The following is a 19,174-nucleotide window of genomic DNA, read 5'->3' on the forward strand; positions in this document are numbered from 1 at the left end:
GGAGTAAAAGGGAAATAAAAGAGGGGGGACCCCAAAATGAATCTCTCTCTCTCTCTCTCTCTCCCTCTCTCTCTCTCTCTCTCTCTCTCTCTCTCTCTCTCTCTCTCCTCCTCCTCCTCCTCCTCTCCCTCTGCTCCTTCCTCCTGCCTTAGCAGAACTTATGTGGCTGGGATGGGGGCCCTCGGGTGTCAAAACTTTGAAGATTAATGGATTACTTTGTTAATGACTGCAGGCGTCAAACTGAGGCGCTTAAATGATTTGTGAGGTGCGAGGCGTCTTCCCGACAGTCCCAAACAATGCGCGGAGTGTGCGGGGGAGGCCGCGGGCGGCCGCCGGGGCCAGCAGCCGCTCCCACTCGCTCCCACTCGCACACTCACACGCATCGCCAGGCGCACACACCGGGTCGCTGCGGATCGGAAGGCAGGCAGGCACCCTCGCCCCCACGCACTCCCGGGCATCCCCACCCACACCCACATATATGTGTTTTTTGCCCAGAAAAAAGTGTAAATAAAGCCTCGCTGGCCCCCAATGAGGCGTTCCTTCCCGACTTTTTTGGATCAATCAAACAGACAGTGGCTTCTTTTGATTAAAGCCCAAATTGTCATTGGGCAGAAGCAATCATGTGACAGCCAATTCGGTCCAATTTCAACCTTGTCTCCATGAATTCAATAGTTTAATAGTAGCGCGGTCCCCATACGGCTGTAATCAGTGAATTAGAAAAAAAACACCCCAGCAGCGATCTTCTATGATAGATTTTTTTTCCCCCTCCGCACTCGCCTTTTTCCCGGGCCTCGCCCCCCCAAAGCCCCTCCAGAAGAGGGAACTTTTTCTCCGAGGGGGCTCCAAGGAGAAGGCCATGAATTACGAATTTGAGCGAGAGATTGGTTTTATCAATAGCCAGCCGTCGCTCGCTGAGTGCCTGACATCTTTTCCCCCTGTCGCTGATACATTTCAAAGTTCATCAATCAAGACCTCGACGCTTTCACACTCGACACTGATTCCTCCTCCTTTTGAGCAGACCATTCCCAGCCTGAACCCGGGCAGTCACCCTCGCCACGGCGCTGGCGGCCGCCCCAAGCCGAGCCCCGCGGGCAGCCGCGGCAGCCCAGGGCCCGCCGGCGCCCCGCAGCCGCCCGAGTACCCCTGGATGAAGGAGAAGAAGGCGGCCAAGAAAACCGCGCTGCCGCCCGCCTCGGCCACCGCCGCCGCCGCCGCCGCCGCCGGCCCTGCCTGCCTCGGCCACAAAGGTCAGTCCGCAGACCTGGCCCCCGAGTCCCGGGACCCCGCTCCCCTCCGGGGCGGCCCGGGGAGCGGTGCGGGGGGGAGGGGGACGTGGGCTGGGAGAGAAGGAGGAGAGATGCTTGGCTGCCTTCCCGTCCTCTGTGGGCTCGGGAGTGGGTTTGATGGAGAGAAAAGGCATCCCCGCGCTCCACGAGGAGACACATATATTTTTTAAGAAAGGGGGGGAGGAACTTTCCCTAACTTGTGTAACGTGGGATGATTTATTTGAGTTGGAACTGACCTCCTCTTGTCTAGTTGTCCTAGAGTTTGGCTTTTTGACAGTAATGAAGAGTGATAGATCGCTCTTGCTCAGCTAAGCAGCTGATGCATTAATTATAAATTGTGGTGTGGCTAATATAAAGTTTGCTCCCGGATGGAGAGGTTGGGGGGGAGAAGGGGGAAGCTCCAGGCAGGCATCGGGGGGCGAAGGTGGGAGAGATGGGGTGTCCCCGGGCTGGGCTCCCAGGAAAGGCTGCACAATAGCTCTGCTGCATCCCGGGGCGGCCATTTTGTCGCCGCTGATCTTTCCTGCGGTGTTTATTCTCCAGTGGCCTAGCCCCACTCGGACCCCTCCGCCTCCAACCGCGCGCGCGCGTCTCGTTGGTTTCCCTTCCCGCAGAGTCCCCGGACCTCGCCGAGGGCAGCGGCGGCGGCTCCCGGCGCCTGAGGACGGCCTACACCAACACGCAGCTCCTGGAGCTGGAGAAGGAGTTCCACTTCAACAAGTACCTCTGCCGCCCCCGCCGCGTGGAGATCGCCGCGCTGCTGGACCTGACCGAGCGGCAGGTCAAAGTGTGGTTCCAGAACCGCAGGATGAAGCACAAGAGGCAGACCCAGTGCAAGGAGAACCAGAACGGCGAGGGGAAATTCAAGGGCCTGGAAGACCCGGAGAAGGTGGAGGAGGACGAGGAGGAGAAGTCGCTCTTCGAGCAAGCCCTGGGCGTCTCGGGGGCCCTCCTGGAGAGGGAAGGCTACGCTTTCCAGCAGAACGCCCTCTCTCAGCAGCAGGCTCCCAACGGACACAATGGCGACTCCCAGAGTTTCCCAGTTTCGCCTCTCACCAGCAATGAGAAAAATCTGAAACATTTCCAGCACCAGTCACCCACTGTTCCTAACTGCTTGTCAACAATGGGCCAGAACTGTGGCTCGGGCCTAAACAATGACAGTCCCGAGGCCCTCGAGGTCCCCTCTTTGCAGGACTTCAACGTTTTCTCCACAGATTCCTGCCTGCAGCTTTCAGATGCAGTCTCGCCCAGTTTGCCCGGTTCCCTCGACAGCCCTGTAGATATTTCGGCTGACAGCTTTGACTTTTTTACAGACACACTCACCACAATTGACTTGCAGCATCTGAATTACTAAAAACATTAAAGCAAAAACAAAGCATCACAAAACAAAAACCCCTTTGACCAGGTGGTTTGGCCTTCTTTTATTCTGAGAGTTGATTTTTTATTTTTATTTTTTCTTGACCTACCCTCTTCCTCCTCTAAATGTTGAAGATTTTCTGTTTAGTGAGTCCCCTGACCCAGTTTCAGAGGTGTCTTTTACAGGTTATGTTGGAGTTTTACTTGCTTTAAATCTAATCCAACAACCCCCTATGTGATTTACTGAAAGCAATATATGAGGCCTGCAAGAAAGTGATCATACAATTGTATCACTTTCTTTTTATTTTTGTATTACATTAGGATGCATTGTCATGCGTATTTTTGGTAGAATAAATTTTCCTTTGCTATAAGCAGCTTTCTTATTTTTTTCTCCCCCTCTTTCTCAAAGCTCCTAATGGTTTCTTTTTCTCCTTTTAGTCTAACTTGGTAAATAAAATTCTGGTCACAATTCATCTTCTTTTTCAATTTTAATATATTTATTAAGGGGGCATGTTCAAAATTTTCAATAGACAGCATCAGAAAAGAAATCCAGAAAATGGTTAGGGCATCTGAGAAGTGTTTCTTTCTTTCTTTCTTTCTTTTTTTTTTTAGGGGAATGGATTTGTTTTTTCATTGTAGAGGCTCAAGCCATAGATTTAACTTGGTCATAGAAACAGGATTGGGAAGCCTCAGAGGTGGGCCCAGCCCAAGCTTTTGAAAGTGGAGAAATAAAGTGCCTACAGAAACCCCCAACTCCAGGGACATGGACTTTCTTTAACAAGCTACCAATCTCCAGGTCAACAATTCATTTATTTATACACATTTGTTTCAAACATCTACATGCCACCCCTCCCCCGCCAATGTCGGACATTTCCAGTATGGTTGATTAGTCTCCCAGCTGTGGATGGGTCCAGCAAACAGTCCTAAAAGATAGAGGGGGGAGAAAAAAAAAAAAACACAACATAAAAAAAATGATGGTCACTAGCTGGACAATACACTTCAGAAAGGCTTCTTTCCAATCCTCTGGTTCAGCCATTCGAGGATTCCTTTTCTTTTTTTCAGGGTCAGAAAAATCAATATTTCATTCTTAAATCTGTTTATATGGCAAATAATAGAGCATTAGAGCTTTGAAGTCGGGTTAGCCAGTTGAGATTGAGAACCAAGTGTTTCTGCACCCTAGGTTATACATTAACTAGTCCAGAAAGAGAAGGCGTACAAGCACTTTAAGTGAAATATCAATAAAATGTGAACTGGGGTGTGTTACTGGGTCGTTCTGTTGCCACCCACCCCCCCCTTGCTCGTGTCTCCCCCACCTTTGCTTTTCTCTTCCTGAGCTCCGTGCTGGGGGCTACTTACCGTGAGAAAACGCAGCGTCTAAGCAACATGTGTGGGGGCGGGTTGATTTAAGAGCCTTGATTTAAGACTCTTACCAGCGCAGGCTTGTAAGTTATGATGAAATCGGCATCTTTCTCCAGGGGTTTGCTCCCTACCTCCCCCCACCCTTGTGGCCTCCTAAATCCCGGGAGCGGCGGAGGCTGGTGAGGACCCCGGCGGGGTTCCTGCCTTCGGCGCGGCGCGGGGCTGCCCGGCAGCGGCCCGGGCTGAGCCTCTGCTGTTTGCGATTCGTCCTACGCTCATAAATCAAACGCTTTCTATGAATGAGAATGTCATCAAAGAGATCAATTGCAGGAACACATGCACAAATAAAAATCCTCTTACGTATTTGCCGGGGATCCCCGTCCGAAAGCATTAAGTTAGAAGGCGTTTAGTCATAATTCATTTTTATTGCTCTTTTAAAACAACGGCTGGGCCGAGCCGCGGATGCCAGGAGCGGCTCGCGGCCTCGGCGGCGTGGTGTCTGCTCCTCGCTCCTGCCCTTCCCGGGGGGGAAGCGCCCGAGAGGGGCGCTGGGAGCCGTGCCGGCCGCTCGCAGGCGGTCTTTGGAACAGTGGCCAGACTCGCCTTGCACCCCCTCTCCCCGGGCGTTTAAAGGGACTTTAGCTCGAGTCCGGGGGCGCCGGCTACTTGCCGGGAGGACTGAGGGTCTCGGACCCGGCGGAAGGAGCCCCAGGATTTTGTGGGGGTGGGGAAGGCCCGGCGCTACGGAAGCCTGCGGGCTCGAGGCCAGGGAGGCCGTCTTTGTGAGCAGCTCCGGGGAGATCGGCGCGCGGGGCGGCCAGCCGGGGCGGAGCCGGCTCGGCTGCGGGAGCCGGGCCTGCGGGGAGCCGTGCGCGGAGGCGGGTGGGCCGCCCGCTCGCGTGCCTGCCCGTGTGCCCGGGTAAAGCCTGCGATTCCAAGAAACGCAGCCACCCCGACCGGCCCCGAAAAGTGCCGCGCAGGGAGGGAGAGGGGAGTGGAGCCCAGAGCCGGCAGGAGGAGGAGACCGGCTGTGTGCCGGGAGGGCCTTGTGGCACAAGCCGCGCGGCCCAGGGGGTCGCGTAAACCCGGGGCCTTGGAGGCCAACAAAGGGGCAGAGAGGAGGCCAAGGGGCAGAACGTACCCACGAGCTCCGAGCTTCGGCTGGGAGAGCAGATCACCCGCGCAATGCCAGCACAACCCCACTCAGGTCCCGCCTCCTCCCTCATCGGAGCCCCTTCCCTCCCCAGCGCTGGAGGCCTTGGCGCTACCAGGGAAGCCTCCTCCAGGAGGGCCGCCTGGCCTGTTCCCTTCTCCAGGAGGACTTTTCCCCAGGTGCTGAAATGGGGGCAGGAGTGACTTGGCCTGCCTGAGCTCCCTCTTACCCGTGATTGGGGAGGGGTCAAAGGTCACACAAAATACCTTTTCAAATGTTTAGGGGAAATTTTTTTTTTTTTCTACTGAAGGGAGTCCATAGTCAAATGTCTGCAAGTTTTCCCTTGGGGGGAGGGGGCAGGTTTTGGGGAAACCTCTCTATGTGGAGAACAGAACGCAGAAACCTGAAAGGTTCACTAACACCTTTGCAATGTGCCTGCCTTAAGCAAAACTTCTTCTAACCGGGGAGGGGGAGCAGGAGGGGCGTGGGATCCCACATCCACATCCAATCCTCAGTTACTTTTCACCTGTCGGACTCTGATGCCGTAAACATGGTCAGAGTGTAAACCTGTACATCACTGGCTGCAAAGCTTCCTGGGTGCTCCCTGGATTTCTTTTGCCTGAGGAGGCATCAATTCTCGGCCTCTGCTTGGCCTTTTCTCTTTAGAAGCCAAGGGTTGACACGAAACCTAATAGTAAACAGCAATTAACGACCCGTCAGCATCAGGGTAGGAGGAGGGTGATGGAGAACAGGACCCCTGGCCTGGGATGACGCTCAGATCTGCACTTGTCTCTGTAGGGAGAGACTCCAAGGTCCACACAAGGAGCTCACCACGCAGTCCGTTACAAAGAAGAGGGGGTGGTGTTGGGGAAGAAGAAAATGTCCCATCCACCATCCACCATCGGCCATCTGTCCACCGCCCCTCCCACCTGCCAGCTCACAGCCCCACTATAGACATGCTGTAGAATGGGGGGTGGGGTGGGTGGGGAGAGGGGTGGCTGGGTAAAGGAAGCTCTACAAACTCCTCCCTAAGAAAACGAGAAACATTGCGGAGGGGGGGGGGGGGGATCAGCGTACTTTGTGGGAGCTGTGGTCTCTCCTTTGAGGCCCCCACCAAAAGCGCAGGCTCCTGGGTCCAGCGGGGCCGGCAGATGGCCTGCAGCGCACGGCCCGGCCCCCACGCCGGCCACGTCTGCTGGCGTCATCTCCCTCCCCCGCCTCCTTCCCCTCAAAATCCAGCGGCCGGGCTGCTCCGGGTCCCGTAGGGCTCCCCGAGCAAAGCTGAGTGGGGAGGAGAAAGGGGCGGAGAGCGAGGAGAGAGGGAGGGCGGGGAGCCCCGCCAGTCCGGGCCTTTTTCGGCCGCCTCCGCGCCGAGGGCTCCCCCGGCTGCGGGGCGTCAAATTACAGCAGCTCCTCCGCGGCGCCGAGGCTCCGGGCGGGGCAGGCGGGGGGAGGTCGGGGGCAGCCGAGACCCTGGTGGAGAAGGGAAGTTTCTTTTCTTGCCCCTGTCTCCTCCACCCCCACCGGTTCCTCCAAGTCAGCCCCCTGGGAACTTGCATCCTCCTTGGAGCCTGGAGAGCCGGTGGCCCAGCCCAGGCCCAGGCCAGGGCGCTCTGCGCCCCTCACCGCCCCGAGGCGCCGCAGCGGGGACCGGGCTGTGCCAGCCCCCGGGGAGCTGGGGCTGCGATGCCGGCTGGGACCCTGCCCTTCCGGCTCGGCGCGACCCGAGCTCCCGCCCACTGATTCCCCACCCGAGAGCGCACGGAGCCCCCTTCCCTTCTCACCTCTCGTCAGTGCCTTTTTCTGTGCGCGGCGGGGAGGGGGGCTGGCCCGGGGAGGGAGGGGATGCTTCCCAGCCCCCACCTCCCGGAGGGGGGGCGAGCGGAGCCGGCGCGCGCGGGAGACGGCCTCTGCTCCCCTTCGCCCCAGCGCCCGGGACCTGCCCTCGCGGCCGCCTGGGCTGCGGCCGCCGCCTGGGCTGCCTGGGGGGGCGACTGCGCGTCACCCCGACTGCGGAGCGCCGGGGATTTAAATGCCACTGAAACGGTGATCCATCACCGCGGGAGCCAGCAAACTTTCGCAGGAGGCTCCGCCATTGGCTGCTGCCGTCACGTGCCCCGCGCAGCGCCCTCCGCCCTCCCGCCCCCCCCCCCCTCCCTGCGCACTGTACATTCATATCATTTTTCTTCTCCGGCCCCATGGAGGAAGTGAGAAAGTTGGCACGGTCACCTAGGGCTTCGCAGGACCCGGTCACTCAGTGACAGATGGACAATGCAAGAATGAGCTCCTTCCTGGAATACCCCATCCTCAGCGGTGGCGACTCGGGGACCTGCTCAGCGCGAGCCTATCCCGCAGACCATGGGATTACAACTTTCCAGTCGTGCGCGGTCAGTGCCAACAGCTGTGGCGGCGACGACCGCTTCCTAGTGGGCAGGGGGGTGCAGATCAGCTCGCCCCACCACCACCACCACCACCACCACCCCCAGCCGGCCACCTACCAGACTCCGGGGAACCTGGGGGTGTCCTACTCCCACTCGAGTTGTGGTCCAAGCTATGGCGCGCAGAACTTCGGCGCGCCCTACAGCCCTTACACGTTAAATCAGGAAGCAGAAGTAAGTGGGGGGTACCCCTCGTGCGCTCCCGCTGTTTACTCTGGAAATCTCTCATCTCCCATGGTCCAACATCACCACCACCACCAGGGTTATGCCGGGGGCGCGGTGGGATCGCCTCAGTACATTCACCACTCATATGGACAAGAGCACCAGAGCCTGGCCCTGGCCACGTATAATAACTCCCTGTCCCCTCTCCACGCCAGCCACCAAGAAGCCTGTCGCTCCCCTGCACCAGACACCTCTTCTCCAGCGCAGACCTTTGACTGGATGAAAGTCAAAAGAAACCCTCCCAAAACAGGTCAGTCTTGCCATTCCGCGGATGCCCCGTTGATGATTCTGGAAGGACTTAGTATGCTTACTTTCCAAGGACAATTAATACATTGTCTTTTAAAAAGTCAGGCTTCCCAGCGGTGTTGTAGGGCATTGGGGGATTGCCCAGGGGTGTGTTGGGGCAAAGGAGCCTCTGGGACTGTTTCCAGAGGGACTGAGATTGAGAGGTTCTGGAAGTAGGAAGTGGGTAGGTGTGTGTGCGCGTGGGGTTGTTCTGGTAATATCTCTGGGCTCCATTAATCACTGGTCTGACCACACTAATGGTTGACTTCAGATGAACACTTTACACCTCATCACTCACCCTCCCCAGCCCGGGGTGTGTGGAGAAATTCTCGATCTCCCCCTGAACCTGACTATTGCTCTGAACCCACAGGAGATCTCATATGGATTGTGAAATATTTACCTTTTTCTCCCATCGCTTCCCACCCAGGAAAAGTGGGAGAGTACGGCTACGCTGGCCAGCCCAACGCCGTGCGCACCAACTTCACCACCAAGCAGCTCACGGAGCTGGAGAAGGAGTTTCACTTCAACAAGTACCTGACGCGCGCCCGCAGGGTGGAGATCGCCGCGTCCCTGCAACTCAACGAGACCCAGGTGAAGATCTGGTTCCAGAACCGCCGGATGAAGCAGAAGAAACGAGAGAAGGAGGGCCTCTTGCCCATCTCCCCCGCCACCCCGCCGGGGAGCGAGGAGAAGGCCGAGGAGTCCTCAGAGAAGTCCAGCTCGTCGCCCTGCGTTCCTTCCCCGGGGTCTTCTACCTCCGACACCCTGACTACCTCCCACTGAGGCCGGCCCAGCCCCGCACTCCGCGGCCCAGGCTTCTTCCTCCTCGGGCTGGGACTTCTTACCCAAAGCACATTCTTAGCTTATCTTCCTTTCCATTTGCAGTCTCTCTCTTTCTGATCCTATCTGGGCCGCTCCTGGGCAGGATAACGTGTTTACTGAGAATTCTGGACTAGATGCTTGATTGGGGACGGAGGGGTGTGTGTGTTAACTTCTTAATGCAGATGGGGTGCCAGCACCCATTTTCTGAGGGCCCCCACTTTTAGGAGATTTCCACAGAACCTGCTGTTCCTTTTAGATGCCCTTTGGAGAATTGTCTCCTTTGCCAGCAGAAACATGTCAAAGGGACGCCTCCCATCTTTTATCTATCTGTATATTTACAGATCTCCCCTACTTTGTCCTCAAAGTGGGGTAAAGAGAAAGGAGAGAGTCCAGGAGCGCGCGAAGAAGAGATGCACTATGAGCGTGTTTACACAATGAATTCACCTTTTAATTTAATTCATTCTCGTGTGTGAGTTTGCTGGTTGTAAATAGTTTGTCCTGAGAGATTTATCTTTATACAGATTTTCTAGAAATGTTTAGATTAAGTGATTCAAACAGGGTGGGCAAACTCTCAAAGCTGGTACCATTTTATATGTGATGATAGGTTAAAAAATAAAAGCCCTCATTTAAACTCAATCAGATGCCTCGGAGGGTAGCCTCAATTTGTTCTTTCAATGAGTTAAGAAGGCCTGCAGACCACAAGGTTCGGAAACCTTGCTGCCTGTGCTTAAGTCTCTCCCCATCCCCAATCCCTTTCTTGTTTCTCTGGCCACACTCTATTTAAACTTTGTGCTGGGTTATTCGGAACCTAGAGGTATTAGTCAAACCAGCTTCTTCCTTCCCCAGTTATCTTAGCTGGATATGATGTATTTTCAGCTCAATTGTTAATGTGATGGATGGCACAATGAATGTATATTTTGTGTGATTCGTGAATAGTCTTTTGCATGTCGCACAATGTGTTGATGTCCCTGAAGTACCACACTGAGTTCTATCAGTTATCCTTTGTGAGCCTACAATATTCCCCATTTCCTGTACAATCATGAACAGCTCTGAGATCCTGGAGTGATGTGATCCAGAGCAGAGTTTACGGGTCTTAAGATGTCTGTAATAAATATATTCAAGTTTCAGGTATGCTTAAGGATCCGTGTATTTGGCTTGGCTACAGTTTGTTGGTTCTTACAAAATTGAGTCATTTTGTGTGGGGAAGGAGAGAAGGACGGTGTGCATTTTCAAAGAGATGGGACTTTTCTTTGGGAAAAAAAAAAAGTGCTTTCCACTATGTAATGGAAGCTTCCCCTAAGCGTGTAATTGCACCAAACCAATGTCTATAATAGGTTGATTTTTCTTTAAAATAACAGTAGTCCCCTTATTAGAATCAAAGTTCATAATGGAAAAAATGGTGAAGAATTTTATAAAGCAGATCTATTTTTGAAACAAACATGGGTACTTCCTGGGTCAAGTGCTAACCTTTTCACCTCCAACTGAATGTTGACGTATATATAAACAGAGCCCCCTTCAAAAGCTGAAACTCTTCAGTCAGTCTTTCCTCACATCAGTGAACCAAGAACTAAGAGATTCACATTTAATTAGCTCCAGTATAAAGCTATTCGAGGATGGGGACCCCACCCCACCCTTCTTCCTTCTTTTTGGATTGTGAGCGCTCCAATGTATTCCACCCTTTAAATTGAGTGTGGTCTGTTTTCAGTAAACCCTTATAGCTCTCCTCCCCTTCTTCCTGTCTATCTATCCCTTCCTGCCACCCTCCACATCCCACCATCCCCTCTAAGTGATACATCTCATTCCCATCACATTAAGATTTGATTTCATAGCCATCTTGGCTGTAATGGGTCTTCAGTTCTTAATTCCATGTCACAAAACCCTGGAAAACAGTAGTGGTTTTCTTCTCTGGGCTCAACAGGTTCTTCCAGGGTAACCTGTGGAAGCCGCCCTCAAGTCTTTCACTGTTCAAGTTGCTTCCCACCAAGACATGTGTTTCTCCAACAGAGGAAGCCAACAAACCAAAGAGGTCCAAGTGGCTCTCCTAGACTGCTTACCACTTTTCCTTTACTTTCACACAACTTTAGAGGCTTCAATTTAGCCCCAGGGTAGAGCAGAACATTTGCAGCATCACAAGCAAATACAGAGGTATGACTTCCTTCCTCTCCAAAGGCTGTTTTACAAAGGATGGGCTGGGAGTCTGGGGGAGGGAATCCTACAAAAACTTGAAATTCGCAGGCCTCCTAGAGCACCTATGAGACTTCCTGTTCCTCCCGGTCAAAGGGGGAAAGCCTGGCCTCTGCAGGCGTCGTTGCTGCGGCCATATCAAGGGCAGCCTGTGCCCTCCCTCGGCTCCGGGGTTCTGGGGTGGCTTCTAAAAGATTCAAGTGGATGGGTGAGAACTTCAAAGTGAGCCAACTCTTTCTTTCACCCCCCCTCCCTTATACAGTATCTTTTGTTTATTAGTGTAAGGCCACACAGCAAAACAGATGGCTGGTTTCCAAATACTTTAATGTGTTAAAGTGTCATTTGCATGCCACTGCCGAGATTTCAATATCTAAAAGCAGGGCCCAACGGGCTGGAATCCTGGAGATTCCAATCTTTAAGGTGCTGGTTTTAATGTAGGGAGAGAGAGAGAGAGAGAGAGAGAGAGAGAGAGAGAGAGAGAACGATAAATTATGGCTAAACATCCCAAGCCTTTTCTAGGTCGTGGAATAAATCAGTTAATAAGCAACACATTTAGGAAACATTAATATACCTTTCAACAAGAAAAACATTTGTATCTTTGTAGTTGCCCCAATCGATTAAATCAAAGGCGCTTAACACATCCTATTTCAAGGTCTCTCTTTTTCTGTTTTGGTCTCTGAGGAGCATAGTTAGCATCTTGAAAAATGACAGTTATGGTAACTGAAATGACAAAAGAGGAAAAACAGAAAATAACATTTTATTGGTAGATTTTAAAAAGGACAAGAGTCTCAGAGACTTGGGATAAAGGCAATATAAAATTCCAGTTTTCAAATGTTTTCTCCTCTCTTCGCTCACATCACATTTAAAGTACTCCCAAAATTCTGGGAGTCCCCAAACTAGGCTGTGTGCTGGGTTGAGATCATGCAATGGCTCCGAAGTCTGTTCTCAGCTTCACCTTTGAAAGTTTACTTTTGGAGGCTATTCAGATGCTGTGGTGTTTTCCTCTGGGGCAATCAGATTCAAACCAATCAATATTTACTCAGTCTGAAAGGGTTGTTGAAAAGGCTGCTAACAACAAACTGCTTAGCTGCTCACCCCTGTTTAATCTCAGGTTCACCGAAAGTTCAAGAAGAGATGAATGCAGTGATGGGTCACTTTAGAATGAGTCCCAGCGGTTTATCTGAGCTCTCCGCTGAAGGCAACAATTATAGTTCCATCCCTCTTTGGGCAAGGGGCAACTTTCCTATTATTCTTTTGCTAAACAGTGTTTACTAGAAAGTTAAAGCACTTTCATCTCCCTTCCTGGCTCTTTTTTTTGGGGGGAGGAGGGAGTGAAGCTTCCAGCTGCCCTCCTCCTGCCTCCTCCTGTTAGCTTTCTGCCAATCCACTAGGTTTCATTTGACTTAAAATAAATTACATTGAATATTTAAAAAACGTTAAATTAGCCTGACAGAAGGGATCCGATTTATTTCAGATGCCACAAGCTATGAAATGAAGCTCTTTGGGCCATTAGAGTTTATCTTCTTTGCGAAAGTACCGGGCACGATTGAATTGAAATCCATTTGCGTTTGAGTAATATTGACAATCAGAGCCCCAATATCCATCTGAAATGGCTGTTTAGACAGGAGGGAGGCGAAGAGGGGGAATTGAACTGTGCCGAAGCAAATACCTCAGGTGGAAAGTCAACTTTAAAATTTTACACTCTCCTCGTACACGAATTACTGAGATGAAAAAGGAAGACTCAAGGAAGCCAGTGGGGAATGGCGGGAGAAGATGCTGGACACTGAAGCTAATTGCTACAGCTCTCCAGAGGTCAAAGTTCATGTAATCACTGCATAAATGCATACTAAATAGGGAGTTATTAAGCTTTTCTGATGGCTGAGCACGTCTGTGAAAACAAAGCAAAACTGGTCATTGCTGTTCGTGTTTCTTCCTGAAGAATAATCTATTTTTGCAGTAGCGGCTCTAGGAGTCTGAGTCTTTAATTTACTATTTTGAATGATGGACAAACCTTGTTTTAAAATTTTGAAATTGGCACATTACAACATCTTTCTTTATATTGGATGGGACTGTAAAATATGTCTCTTAACTCTCAGAAATGCTGTAGCTTTTTCAATACACACAAGGACACAAGTTAACAAGTCCCTATCAGATAAACTACTCACTGGTTTGGTGACCCTCTGCTGTAGATAAGCCTACATTTTGCCTGATTTTCCACCCCCCCCCCCCCTGAGTTCTGAGAGAACATAATAGTTCTTCCAGAGGACTACTTATACCTAGATGCTCAGAACTGAAAAGGACCCATTACCCAACCTCTTATTTTATGAATCAGAAAGACAAGGCATCCGGAGGTGGATGGATCAGAATTGGAGCCCATAGTAAAACCAGGGTGGCTTAGAACCCGAGGCCAATGCAGTTCTGAATTCTGAACTCCTGATTTGATTTTGCCCTCTCTCATTTATTCTGTGTGATTTGTTTCAGGCTGGATATTGTTTATGTTTTTCCTCTTCTGGTTTACTAGCCAAGACCTCTATCTTGAGGCCATCAGGATTACTGAATCCCAGTTGGATGTTTCTGCCATCTTGTTTGAACAATCCAATGTTGGGCTACTTGCTGTTAAAGACATATGTTCTTAAAATATGAAGACAGAAATAGAGCAGGTAAGATTCAACACATACATTTGTTGTTGTTTTTAACTACAGATGCGGGAGAATAAATGAGAGAGAAGTTGCCGGCACCCAAGTTCATCTCCATTACATTGTCAAGAGGTATCAGCTGGAAAGGGCTTAGAGATGCAAGAAATAGTCCAGGAGGTGTCTTAGCCCTGAATCTTTTTTCTTTTTTTCTTTTTCCTCTTTGTTTCTGGTTGGGTTGTGGCACAGCATAGCCTCCTGAGTTGTTCTGGTCTTTATGTGTTAATTTTCTCTCCAACCCACTTACTGGTATGTATCACACACACACACACACACACACACACACACCGCCAGCCCAAACAATGAAAATAAAGTTTCCTTGCAACACGACTTTCTACATTTCCTTCCCTCCGCGGGTTCTACTGATCGCAGCACACAGAACCCGCTGCCCAGAGGGGCCTTTGTGGCTGTCAGTATGTGAAAAGCGGAACGGGAATCCCTGGAGTTATAGATCCTTATTTTTAATAACACCAGTCACCAACTGTAGCTGACCTTCGATGGCAGAACTGCAAACCAAATATCCATCAAGCAGCTCTGCTCCGCAGACTCTAGCCAAGGAACATTGTGGCCTTTTTTTGGTGGTGGTGGTGGTGGTGGTGGAGGGGGAGACATCCCAACCCCATTACATCCTGCAAACTATTCCCAAAAGACTGCGTTTTGGGTTCATGGGCAATAAATGAAAAGACCAACGTCTCTTTTTCAACATTGCCAGCCACACCCAAAATATGTTTCCAATTTTTTACACCGTCCATTGGGATTGGAAATGTGTCCGTAAAATATCCAGTCTCAAAGGCTCATCTCCAGAAATCAGGTTGTTTTGCGTTTTCATTTTAGGCTAGGGTGGAAAGCAATAACAAAAAACGCAACTGCTTGCAACAGAAAATAAAGGGGACATTACCGAGTGACTTTTTTTTTTTTTTCTTTTGAGACTGGGATGCTCTTTAGCTGTGCTGTTTACAAATGATAACCTGCTTCCTTTCCAGAGAGAAATCACCACGGAACCGTAAGAACGATGCAGGAAGCGGTGGTTGGAAGCCGCAGGGACTTTCCTCCCCCCTGAGACAGGGCAGCACGGTTCGGGGAACGGGGCGCCCCGAGGAGCCCGCGGGAGCCGGGCTCGCGGGGGCAGCGCGGCCGCGGGAAGTCGGCGGCCCGGCCGCTGCGCGCGCCCCGGGCGGACGCCGGGTCCCGCGGGCCCGCAGGATGGAGGGAGCCGCGACGCCAAGGTGAAGGCCACTTTCCTCCCTGGGCTTCCCGCCTCCCCTCGGAATCCTGCCGCGGACGCCGCTCCCTTTCGCGTCCCTCCCGGGCCCAGGCGCGGCGGGGAGGGCGCAGCATCAGGGCCTCCTGGGGTGCGGGCCCAGCGAGCCGGGCGGGATGACAGTGAAGGGAGCCTGAATCGGGGCTCCTCCCAAGGGGCCACGAGGCCTCAGGGTTCCCCAGTGTTTCCCGGGAAGGGGAAGCCGGGCTTGGGGGGACGGGGGGGGGGGGGGGCGGCCTGGCTCCCCAGGTGAGGGCCTCCGGCTTCCACCCGCGAGCCCAGCGCGGCGGACAGAACGCTTCTCGCCCCAAGATAAAACATTCACGTCGGAAGCCTGGCCCCCGAGTTCAAGTTCTTCAGACTTGCAAGCGGGAGGGAGATTTGCCTCTCTGCCGGCCCCATCCGCCCAGATATTTTCAAACGCGGTGTAATTGGGTACCATTCGTTCCCCTTCTAGCTCCACGGAGATGCTTGGGCGGGTAGAGGTGGGTTGCAGGTGGGATGAGTAGAAGTTTCTAACGCTGGGTGCCTCCAGGGGACCAGGCTCCTTCAGTCTGGGCAGCATCCTTCTCCCTGTCCTCTCCCTCTCCCCTCGCAGAGGTGAACCTGGCCTTGCCTCAAGTCTCGCTTCTTTCTAGAAAGTTCTCTGTACTACTTCCCACTCTTTCAGCTGAGACCCTCCTCGGAACTCACCTTTTACACAGGGACCAGGAACCAGACGGTTAGTCTTGACTCCCCCAAAGGATCTTAAGCTTCTTGAGGGCAGGGCCCTTGACTCCCAGTAACATAAAAAAATAATTCCTGTAGGACACCTATCCTATCCATACTTAACCTTTCTATACCTTCCTCTACTTTCAGATTCTTAAATTACAAACGAAGGTAGTTGTTCTTGTTGCCTTTTAAGTTTTATCCTCTAAAATTTATGTGGTTTTTCAGGATGCTGAAAATCTGGTATTTACCCGGACTACTCTGAGCCAAGTAATTTCCAATGCTATGCCAAATATTTTACGTACATTAAGTCATTTCATCTTTACTCAGCTCCAAGAAGGCATTTTTATTATTTTTGATTTTACAGATAAGGAAATGGAGAGGTTACAAGATATGAAGTAACTTGTCCACTGAACCCAGAGCCCAAACTCTTACCCACTTTGCTGTAGGGCTTCTCCACAGGGCCAGCCACACAAGTCCTGTACAGAGTGACCAAGCTATCATTGTTGATAGAGGTACTGGAGTGGGTAATTGCTTGCTGGCAAAGAATTAGAAAGCTGGAGAAACTGACTGTTTAATACCAGACTTACATGTAAACTATGACTATGCATTCTTGGGGAAATAAGCAAATGACAAATATTTGGGTGAAAACAAAGCTAAAGAGAGGTCAAATTTAACAATAAAGTCAATGAGGGGATTACTTTAACAATAAAAGACTTTTTCCATATCTGACACTAATTGATTAAGGGAATTTTTTTGCAGAGAGAAGGAAGAAACCATTTATATTCACTCACAAGTTATGTCTGTAGCACACCCAATATGTGGATAAAATGGAAATATTCATTTTTTAATTTGCCATATTTTATTTTATTTTATTTATTTTCACCCGAGGATATTTTTTTCATTTATTTTTAGAGAGAGTGGAAGAGAGAGGGAAAGACAGAGATAAACACTGATGTGAGAGAAACACATCGATTAGTTGCCTCCTGCAGGAGCCCTGACCAGGGCGCCAGGGCCAGAGAGGAGCCTGCAACCAAGGTACATGCCCTTGACTGGAATTGAACCTGGGGCCCTTAGGTGTGCAGGCCTACACTCTATCCACTGAACCAAACTGGCTAGGGTGGAAATATTCAGTTTTTAATACAGATATTTTGTCTCTATGAAAGCTAATATCCATATGGCTGGGAACATCTGAGTGCATGATATTCAGCTCCACAATTTTCATTTGGTTATTTTATGTACTGCAAACCTAGTCACAATCTACATTTAATGAAGAAAAAACCCCACAACAACCATGTTCACCCAAAAGGGCTAGTCTTCAGAGTTTACTTCTTAGCACTTATTGACTAAAAATAAGCAGAGGAAGTGGGTTCACCAAGAATTTGAAGAAATATATTATGAGGCCTAAAAAGGGCCAGTCTTTAGAAGCCAGTTATTCTCAGAACTCAACTGACACAAAGTCAGATTAAGGGTTATATGTAGAAGAGCATAACTTTGCTTCCTTCTACTTTTCTAACTTTTATAAGTGAACAAAGACTTGGCATAATTATGAACATTACAATATTTCTAATATTATTTAGTTATAGAATGACAGAAAGTAAGACAAAAAGGGACATTAGAAGTCATCTAATATGGTTTTTCTATTTTACAGGTGAAGAAACTGAGTCCTTGCATGGTGCCAGCAGCAATAGTGGTAAGAAAATATTTTCATTCATCTTTAATCTAAAGGTAAATGGGTATTAAAATTGCAGCCAGCCCGGCTGGTGTGGCTCAGTGGTTGGGCATCAACACATGCACCAAGAGGTCACTGGTTGAATTCCTCATCAGGGCACATGCCTGGGTTGCTGGCTCTATCCCCGGTGGGGTGTATGCATGTTTGTGGATCAATGTTTCTCTCTAATCCATGTTTCTATTTCTCTCTCCCTCACCCTTCCTCTCTCTCTAAAAACCAATAAGAAAAACATTTTAAAAAAGAATTGCAGGCAAAAATTAATCTCAGGCTAGATATATTAATAATATTAATAATTAATCATTGTCATTACAGTAATTAATTACAATAACAATTAAATACTGAAGATCTAAAAGTTATTAAGAACAAGTAGGTTCGAATAATGAGATATATGGCCAGAGGGTTTCTTCCTTCCTGCTTACCTCCATGAATTGTACAGAAAGGGTAACTGACTGCTCAGACCCCTTCTATCCCATGGGTAAAGATAAACTGGCCAATCCATTTTATTTCTTCCATTTCAGAAATTCTGTATATGGTTTGACAGATGAGATGGAGATAAAACCAAGAAGAAAGCAAAGCTTCTTAATTGCCCTGCCCCAGCCACGCCAATGGCAGGATAGCTCCCTTGTTGCTGCTTGATTCAGAAACCATGGAAGTTGAGGGAGCATTCTGGCTTCATTGGCGTGTTCCCTATGGACCACAGGATTAAATTTGCAATTAATTATCTTAGATCAAAAAATATTCCTTCTATGAGAGAGATCCAGACTTTAGCAAGTTGTGACAACTTAATTTTTAAAAATTACAGTTGACATACAATATTATATTAATTTCAGGTATACAATATAGTGATGATACACTTACTAGTATATACCTTATGAAATGGTCACCCTGATACCCTAATACTCATCTGACACATACATAGTTATTACAATATTGCTGACTATATTCCCTCTGCTGTACTTTACAGCCTCGTAACTATTTTGATAAGTGACAATTCTACTCCTTAATTCCTTTCATATACTATATGATTTCACTTATATGTGAAATCTAAAAAACAAAAGAAATGAACAAACAGAAGCAAACTCATCAATACACTTACGTTATATCATAAAGAATATCTGTGTTTCTGTGGCACAATTTTTATTGAATGATTGGTTAAAACAGTGGATGTACCATTAATTATTGCATCAGATAGTTTTCTTCTTTATTTCTCTTTCCTCCTCCTCCTCCTCCTCCTCCTCCTCCTCCTCCTCCTCCTCCTCCTCCTCCTCCTTCTTCTTCTTCTAAAAATTTCTCTGTAGGATTGGCCAACATCTGAACTTTTATGTTCAGGGAATTTCTCACTGTGAGTCAGAAAAGGCCATATCTTTGCTCTCAATAGCCTCATCTATTTCCAGCACAGCCACGGTGAAGGTGCTGGAGAGGACATCTAGCAGCAACCAGTTCTAGTGGTTTGGCAGGGCAGGTGGCAGAGTCAGGGCTTGGGGCAGGGACAGTTGTCTACTCACCAGACTGGCTCTAGGATTGACATTCAGCTCTGCTGCCAAGCTTTCCATTTTTCAAGCTGGGTTTCCAGTCTTCCTAGCAATTTTCAGAGTTACTGAAGTGTTCCTTTTTCAATTAAATCAACAATAGTCAGTCTCTTTAGTTTACAATTAAGAATCCGGATACGTGTGCC

The 19,174-nt window shown here is 49.8% G+C and overlaps 2 protein-coding genes and 1 long non-coding RNA gene across 5 annotated transcripts; 2 read left to right on the forward strand and 1 right to left on the reverse strand.

Annotated features, from left to right (window-relative positions):
* The first annotated feature begins 112 nt into the window (after positions 1–112).
* Positions 113–6,239, forward strand: HOXA2 (homeobox A2). Of its 2 annotated transcripts, XM_079786159.1 has the most exons (3): positions 239–265; positions 1,019–1,247; positions 1,901–6,239. In XM_079786159.1, exons 1-3 carry the CDS (start codon positions 254–256, stop codon positions 2,638–2,640), a joined length of 981 nt encoding a protein of 326 aa, XP_079642285.1. In that variant the 5' UTR covers positions 239–253; the 3' UTR covers positions 2,641–6,239. The 2 variants fall into 2 exon arrangements, with proteins under 2 accessions (XP_079642284.1, XP_079642285.1); XM_079786158.1 differs by having other exon boundaries at positions 113–1,247.
* LOC307108304 lies at positions 3,434–6,932 on the reverse strand. Its single transcript, XR_013814294.1, has 2 exons — positions 6,232–6,932; positions 3,434–5,842 (listed from the first exon to the last, which is right to left on the reverse strand). It is a non-coding gene; the product is annotated as an uncharacterized lncRNA (long non-coding RNA).
* Positions 6,933–7,390: 458 nt separating this feature from the next.
* On the forward strand, positions 7,391–9,964 carry HOXA1 (homeobox A1). Of its 2 annotated transcripts, XM_079786162.1 has the most exons (3): positions 7,391–7,766; positions 7,970–8,064; positions 8,527–8,652. In XM_079786162.1, the coding sequence occupies exons 1-2, from the start codon at positions 7,419–7,421 to the stop codon at positions 8,027–8,029; spliced, it is 408 nt and encodes a 135-aa protein (XP_079642288.1). In that variant the 5' UTR covers positions 7,391–7,418; the 3' UTR covers positions 8,030–8,064; positions 8,527–8,652. The 2 variants fall into 2 exon arrangements, with proteins under 2 accessions (XP_079642288.1, XP_079642287.1); XM_079786161.1 differs by having other exon boundaries at positions 7,391–8,064; positions 8,527–9,964.
* The last annotated feature ends 9,210 nt before the right edge of the window (positions 9,965–19,174 follow it).

The sequence above is a fragment of the Cnephaeus nilssonii genome (genome assembly GCF_951640355.1).
Source record: "Cnephaeus nilssonii genome assembly, chromosome: 12".
NCBI lineage: Eukaryota > Metazoa > Chordata > Mammalia > Chiroptera > Vespertilionidae > Cnephaeus > Cnephaeus nilssonii.

Coding starts and splice junctions, on each gene's coding strand:
- HOXA2 (XM_079786158.1), top strand. CDS start 746: ATGATAGATTTTTTTTCCCCCTCCGCACTCGCCTTTTTCCCGGGCCTC. Junction 1,248..1,900: donor TGCCTGCCTCGGCCACAAAG/GTCAGTCCGCAG, acceptor CCCTTCCCGCAG/AGTCCCCGGACCTCGCCGAG.
- HOXA1 (XM_079786161.1), top strand. CDS start 7,419: ATGGACAATGCAAGAATGAGCTCCTTCCTGGAATACCCCATCCTCAGC. Junction 8,065..8,526: donor AAGAAACCCTCCCAAAACAG/GTCAGTCTTGCC, acceptor CTTCCCACCCAG/GAAAAGTGGGAGAGTACGGC.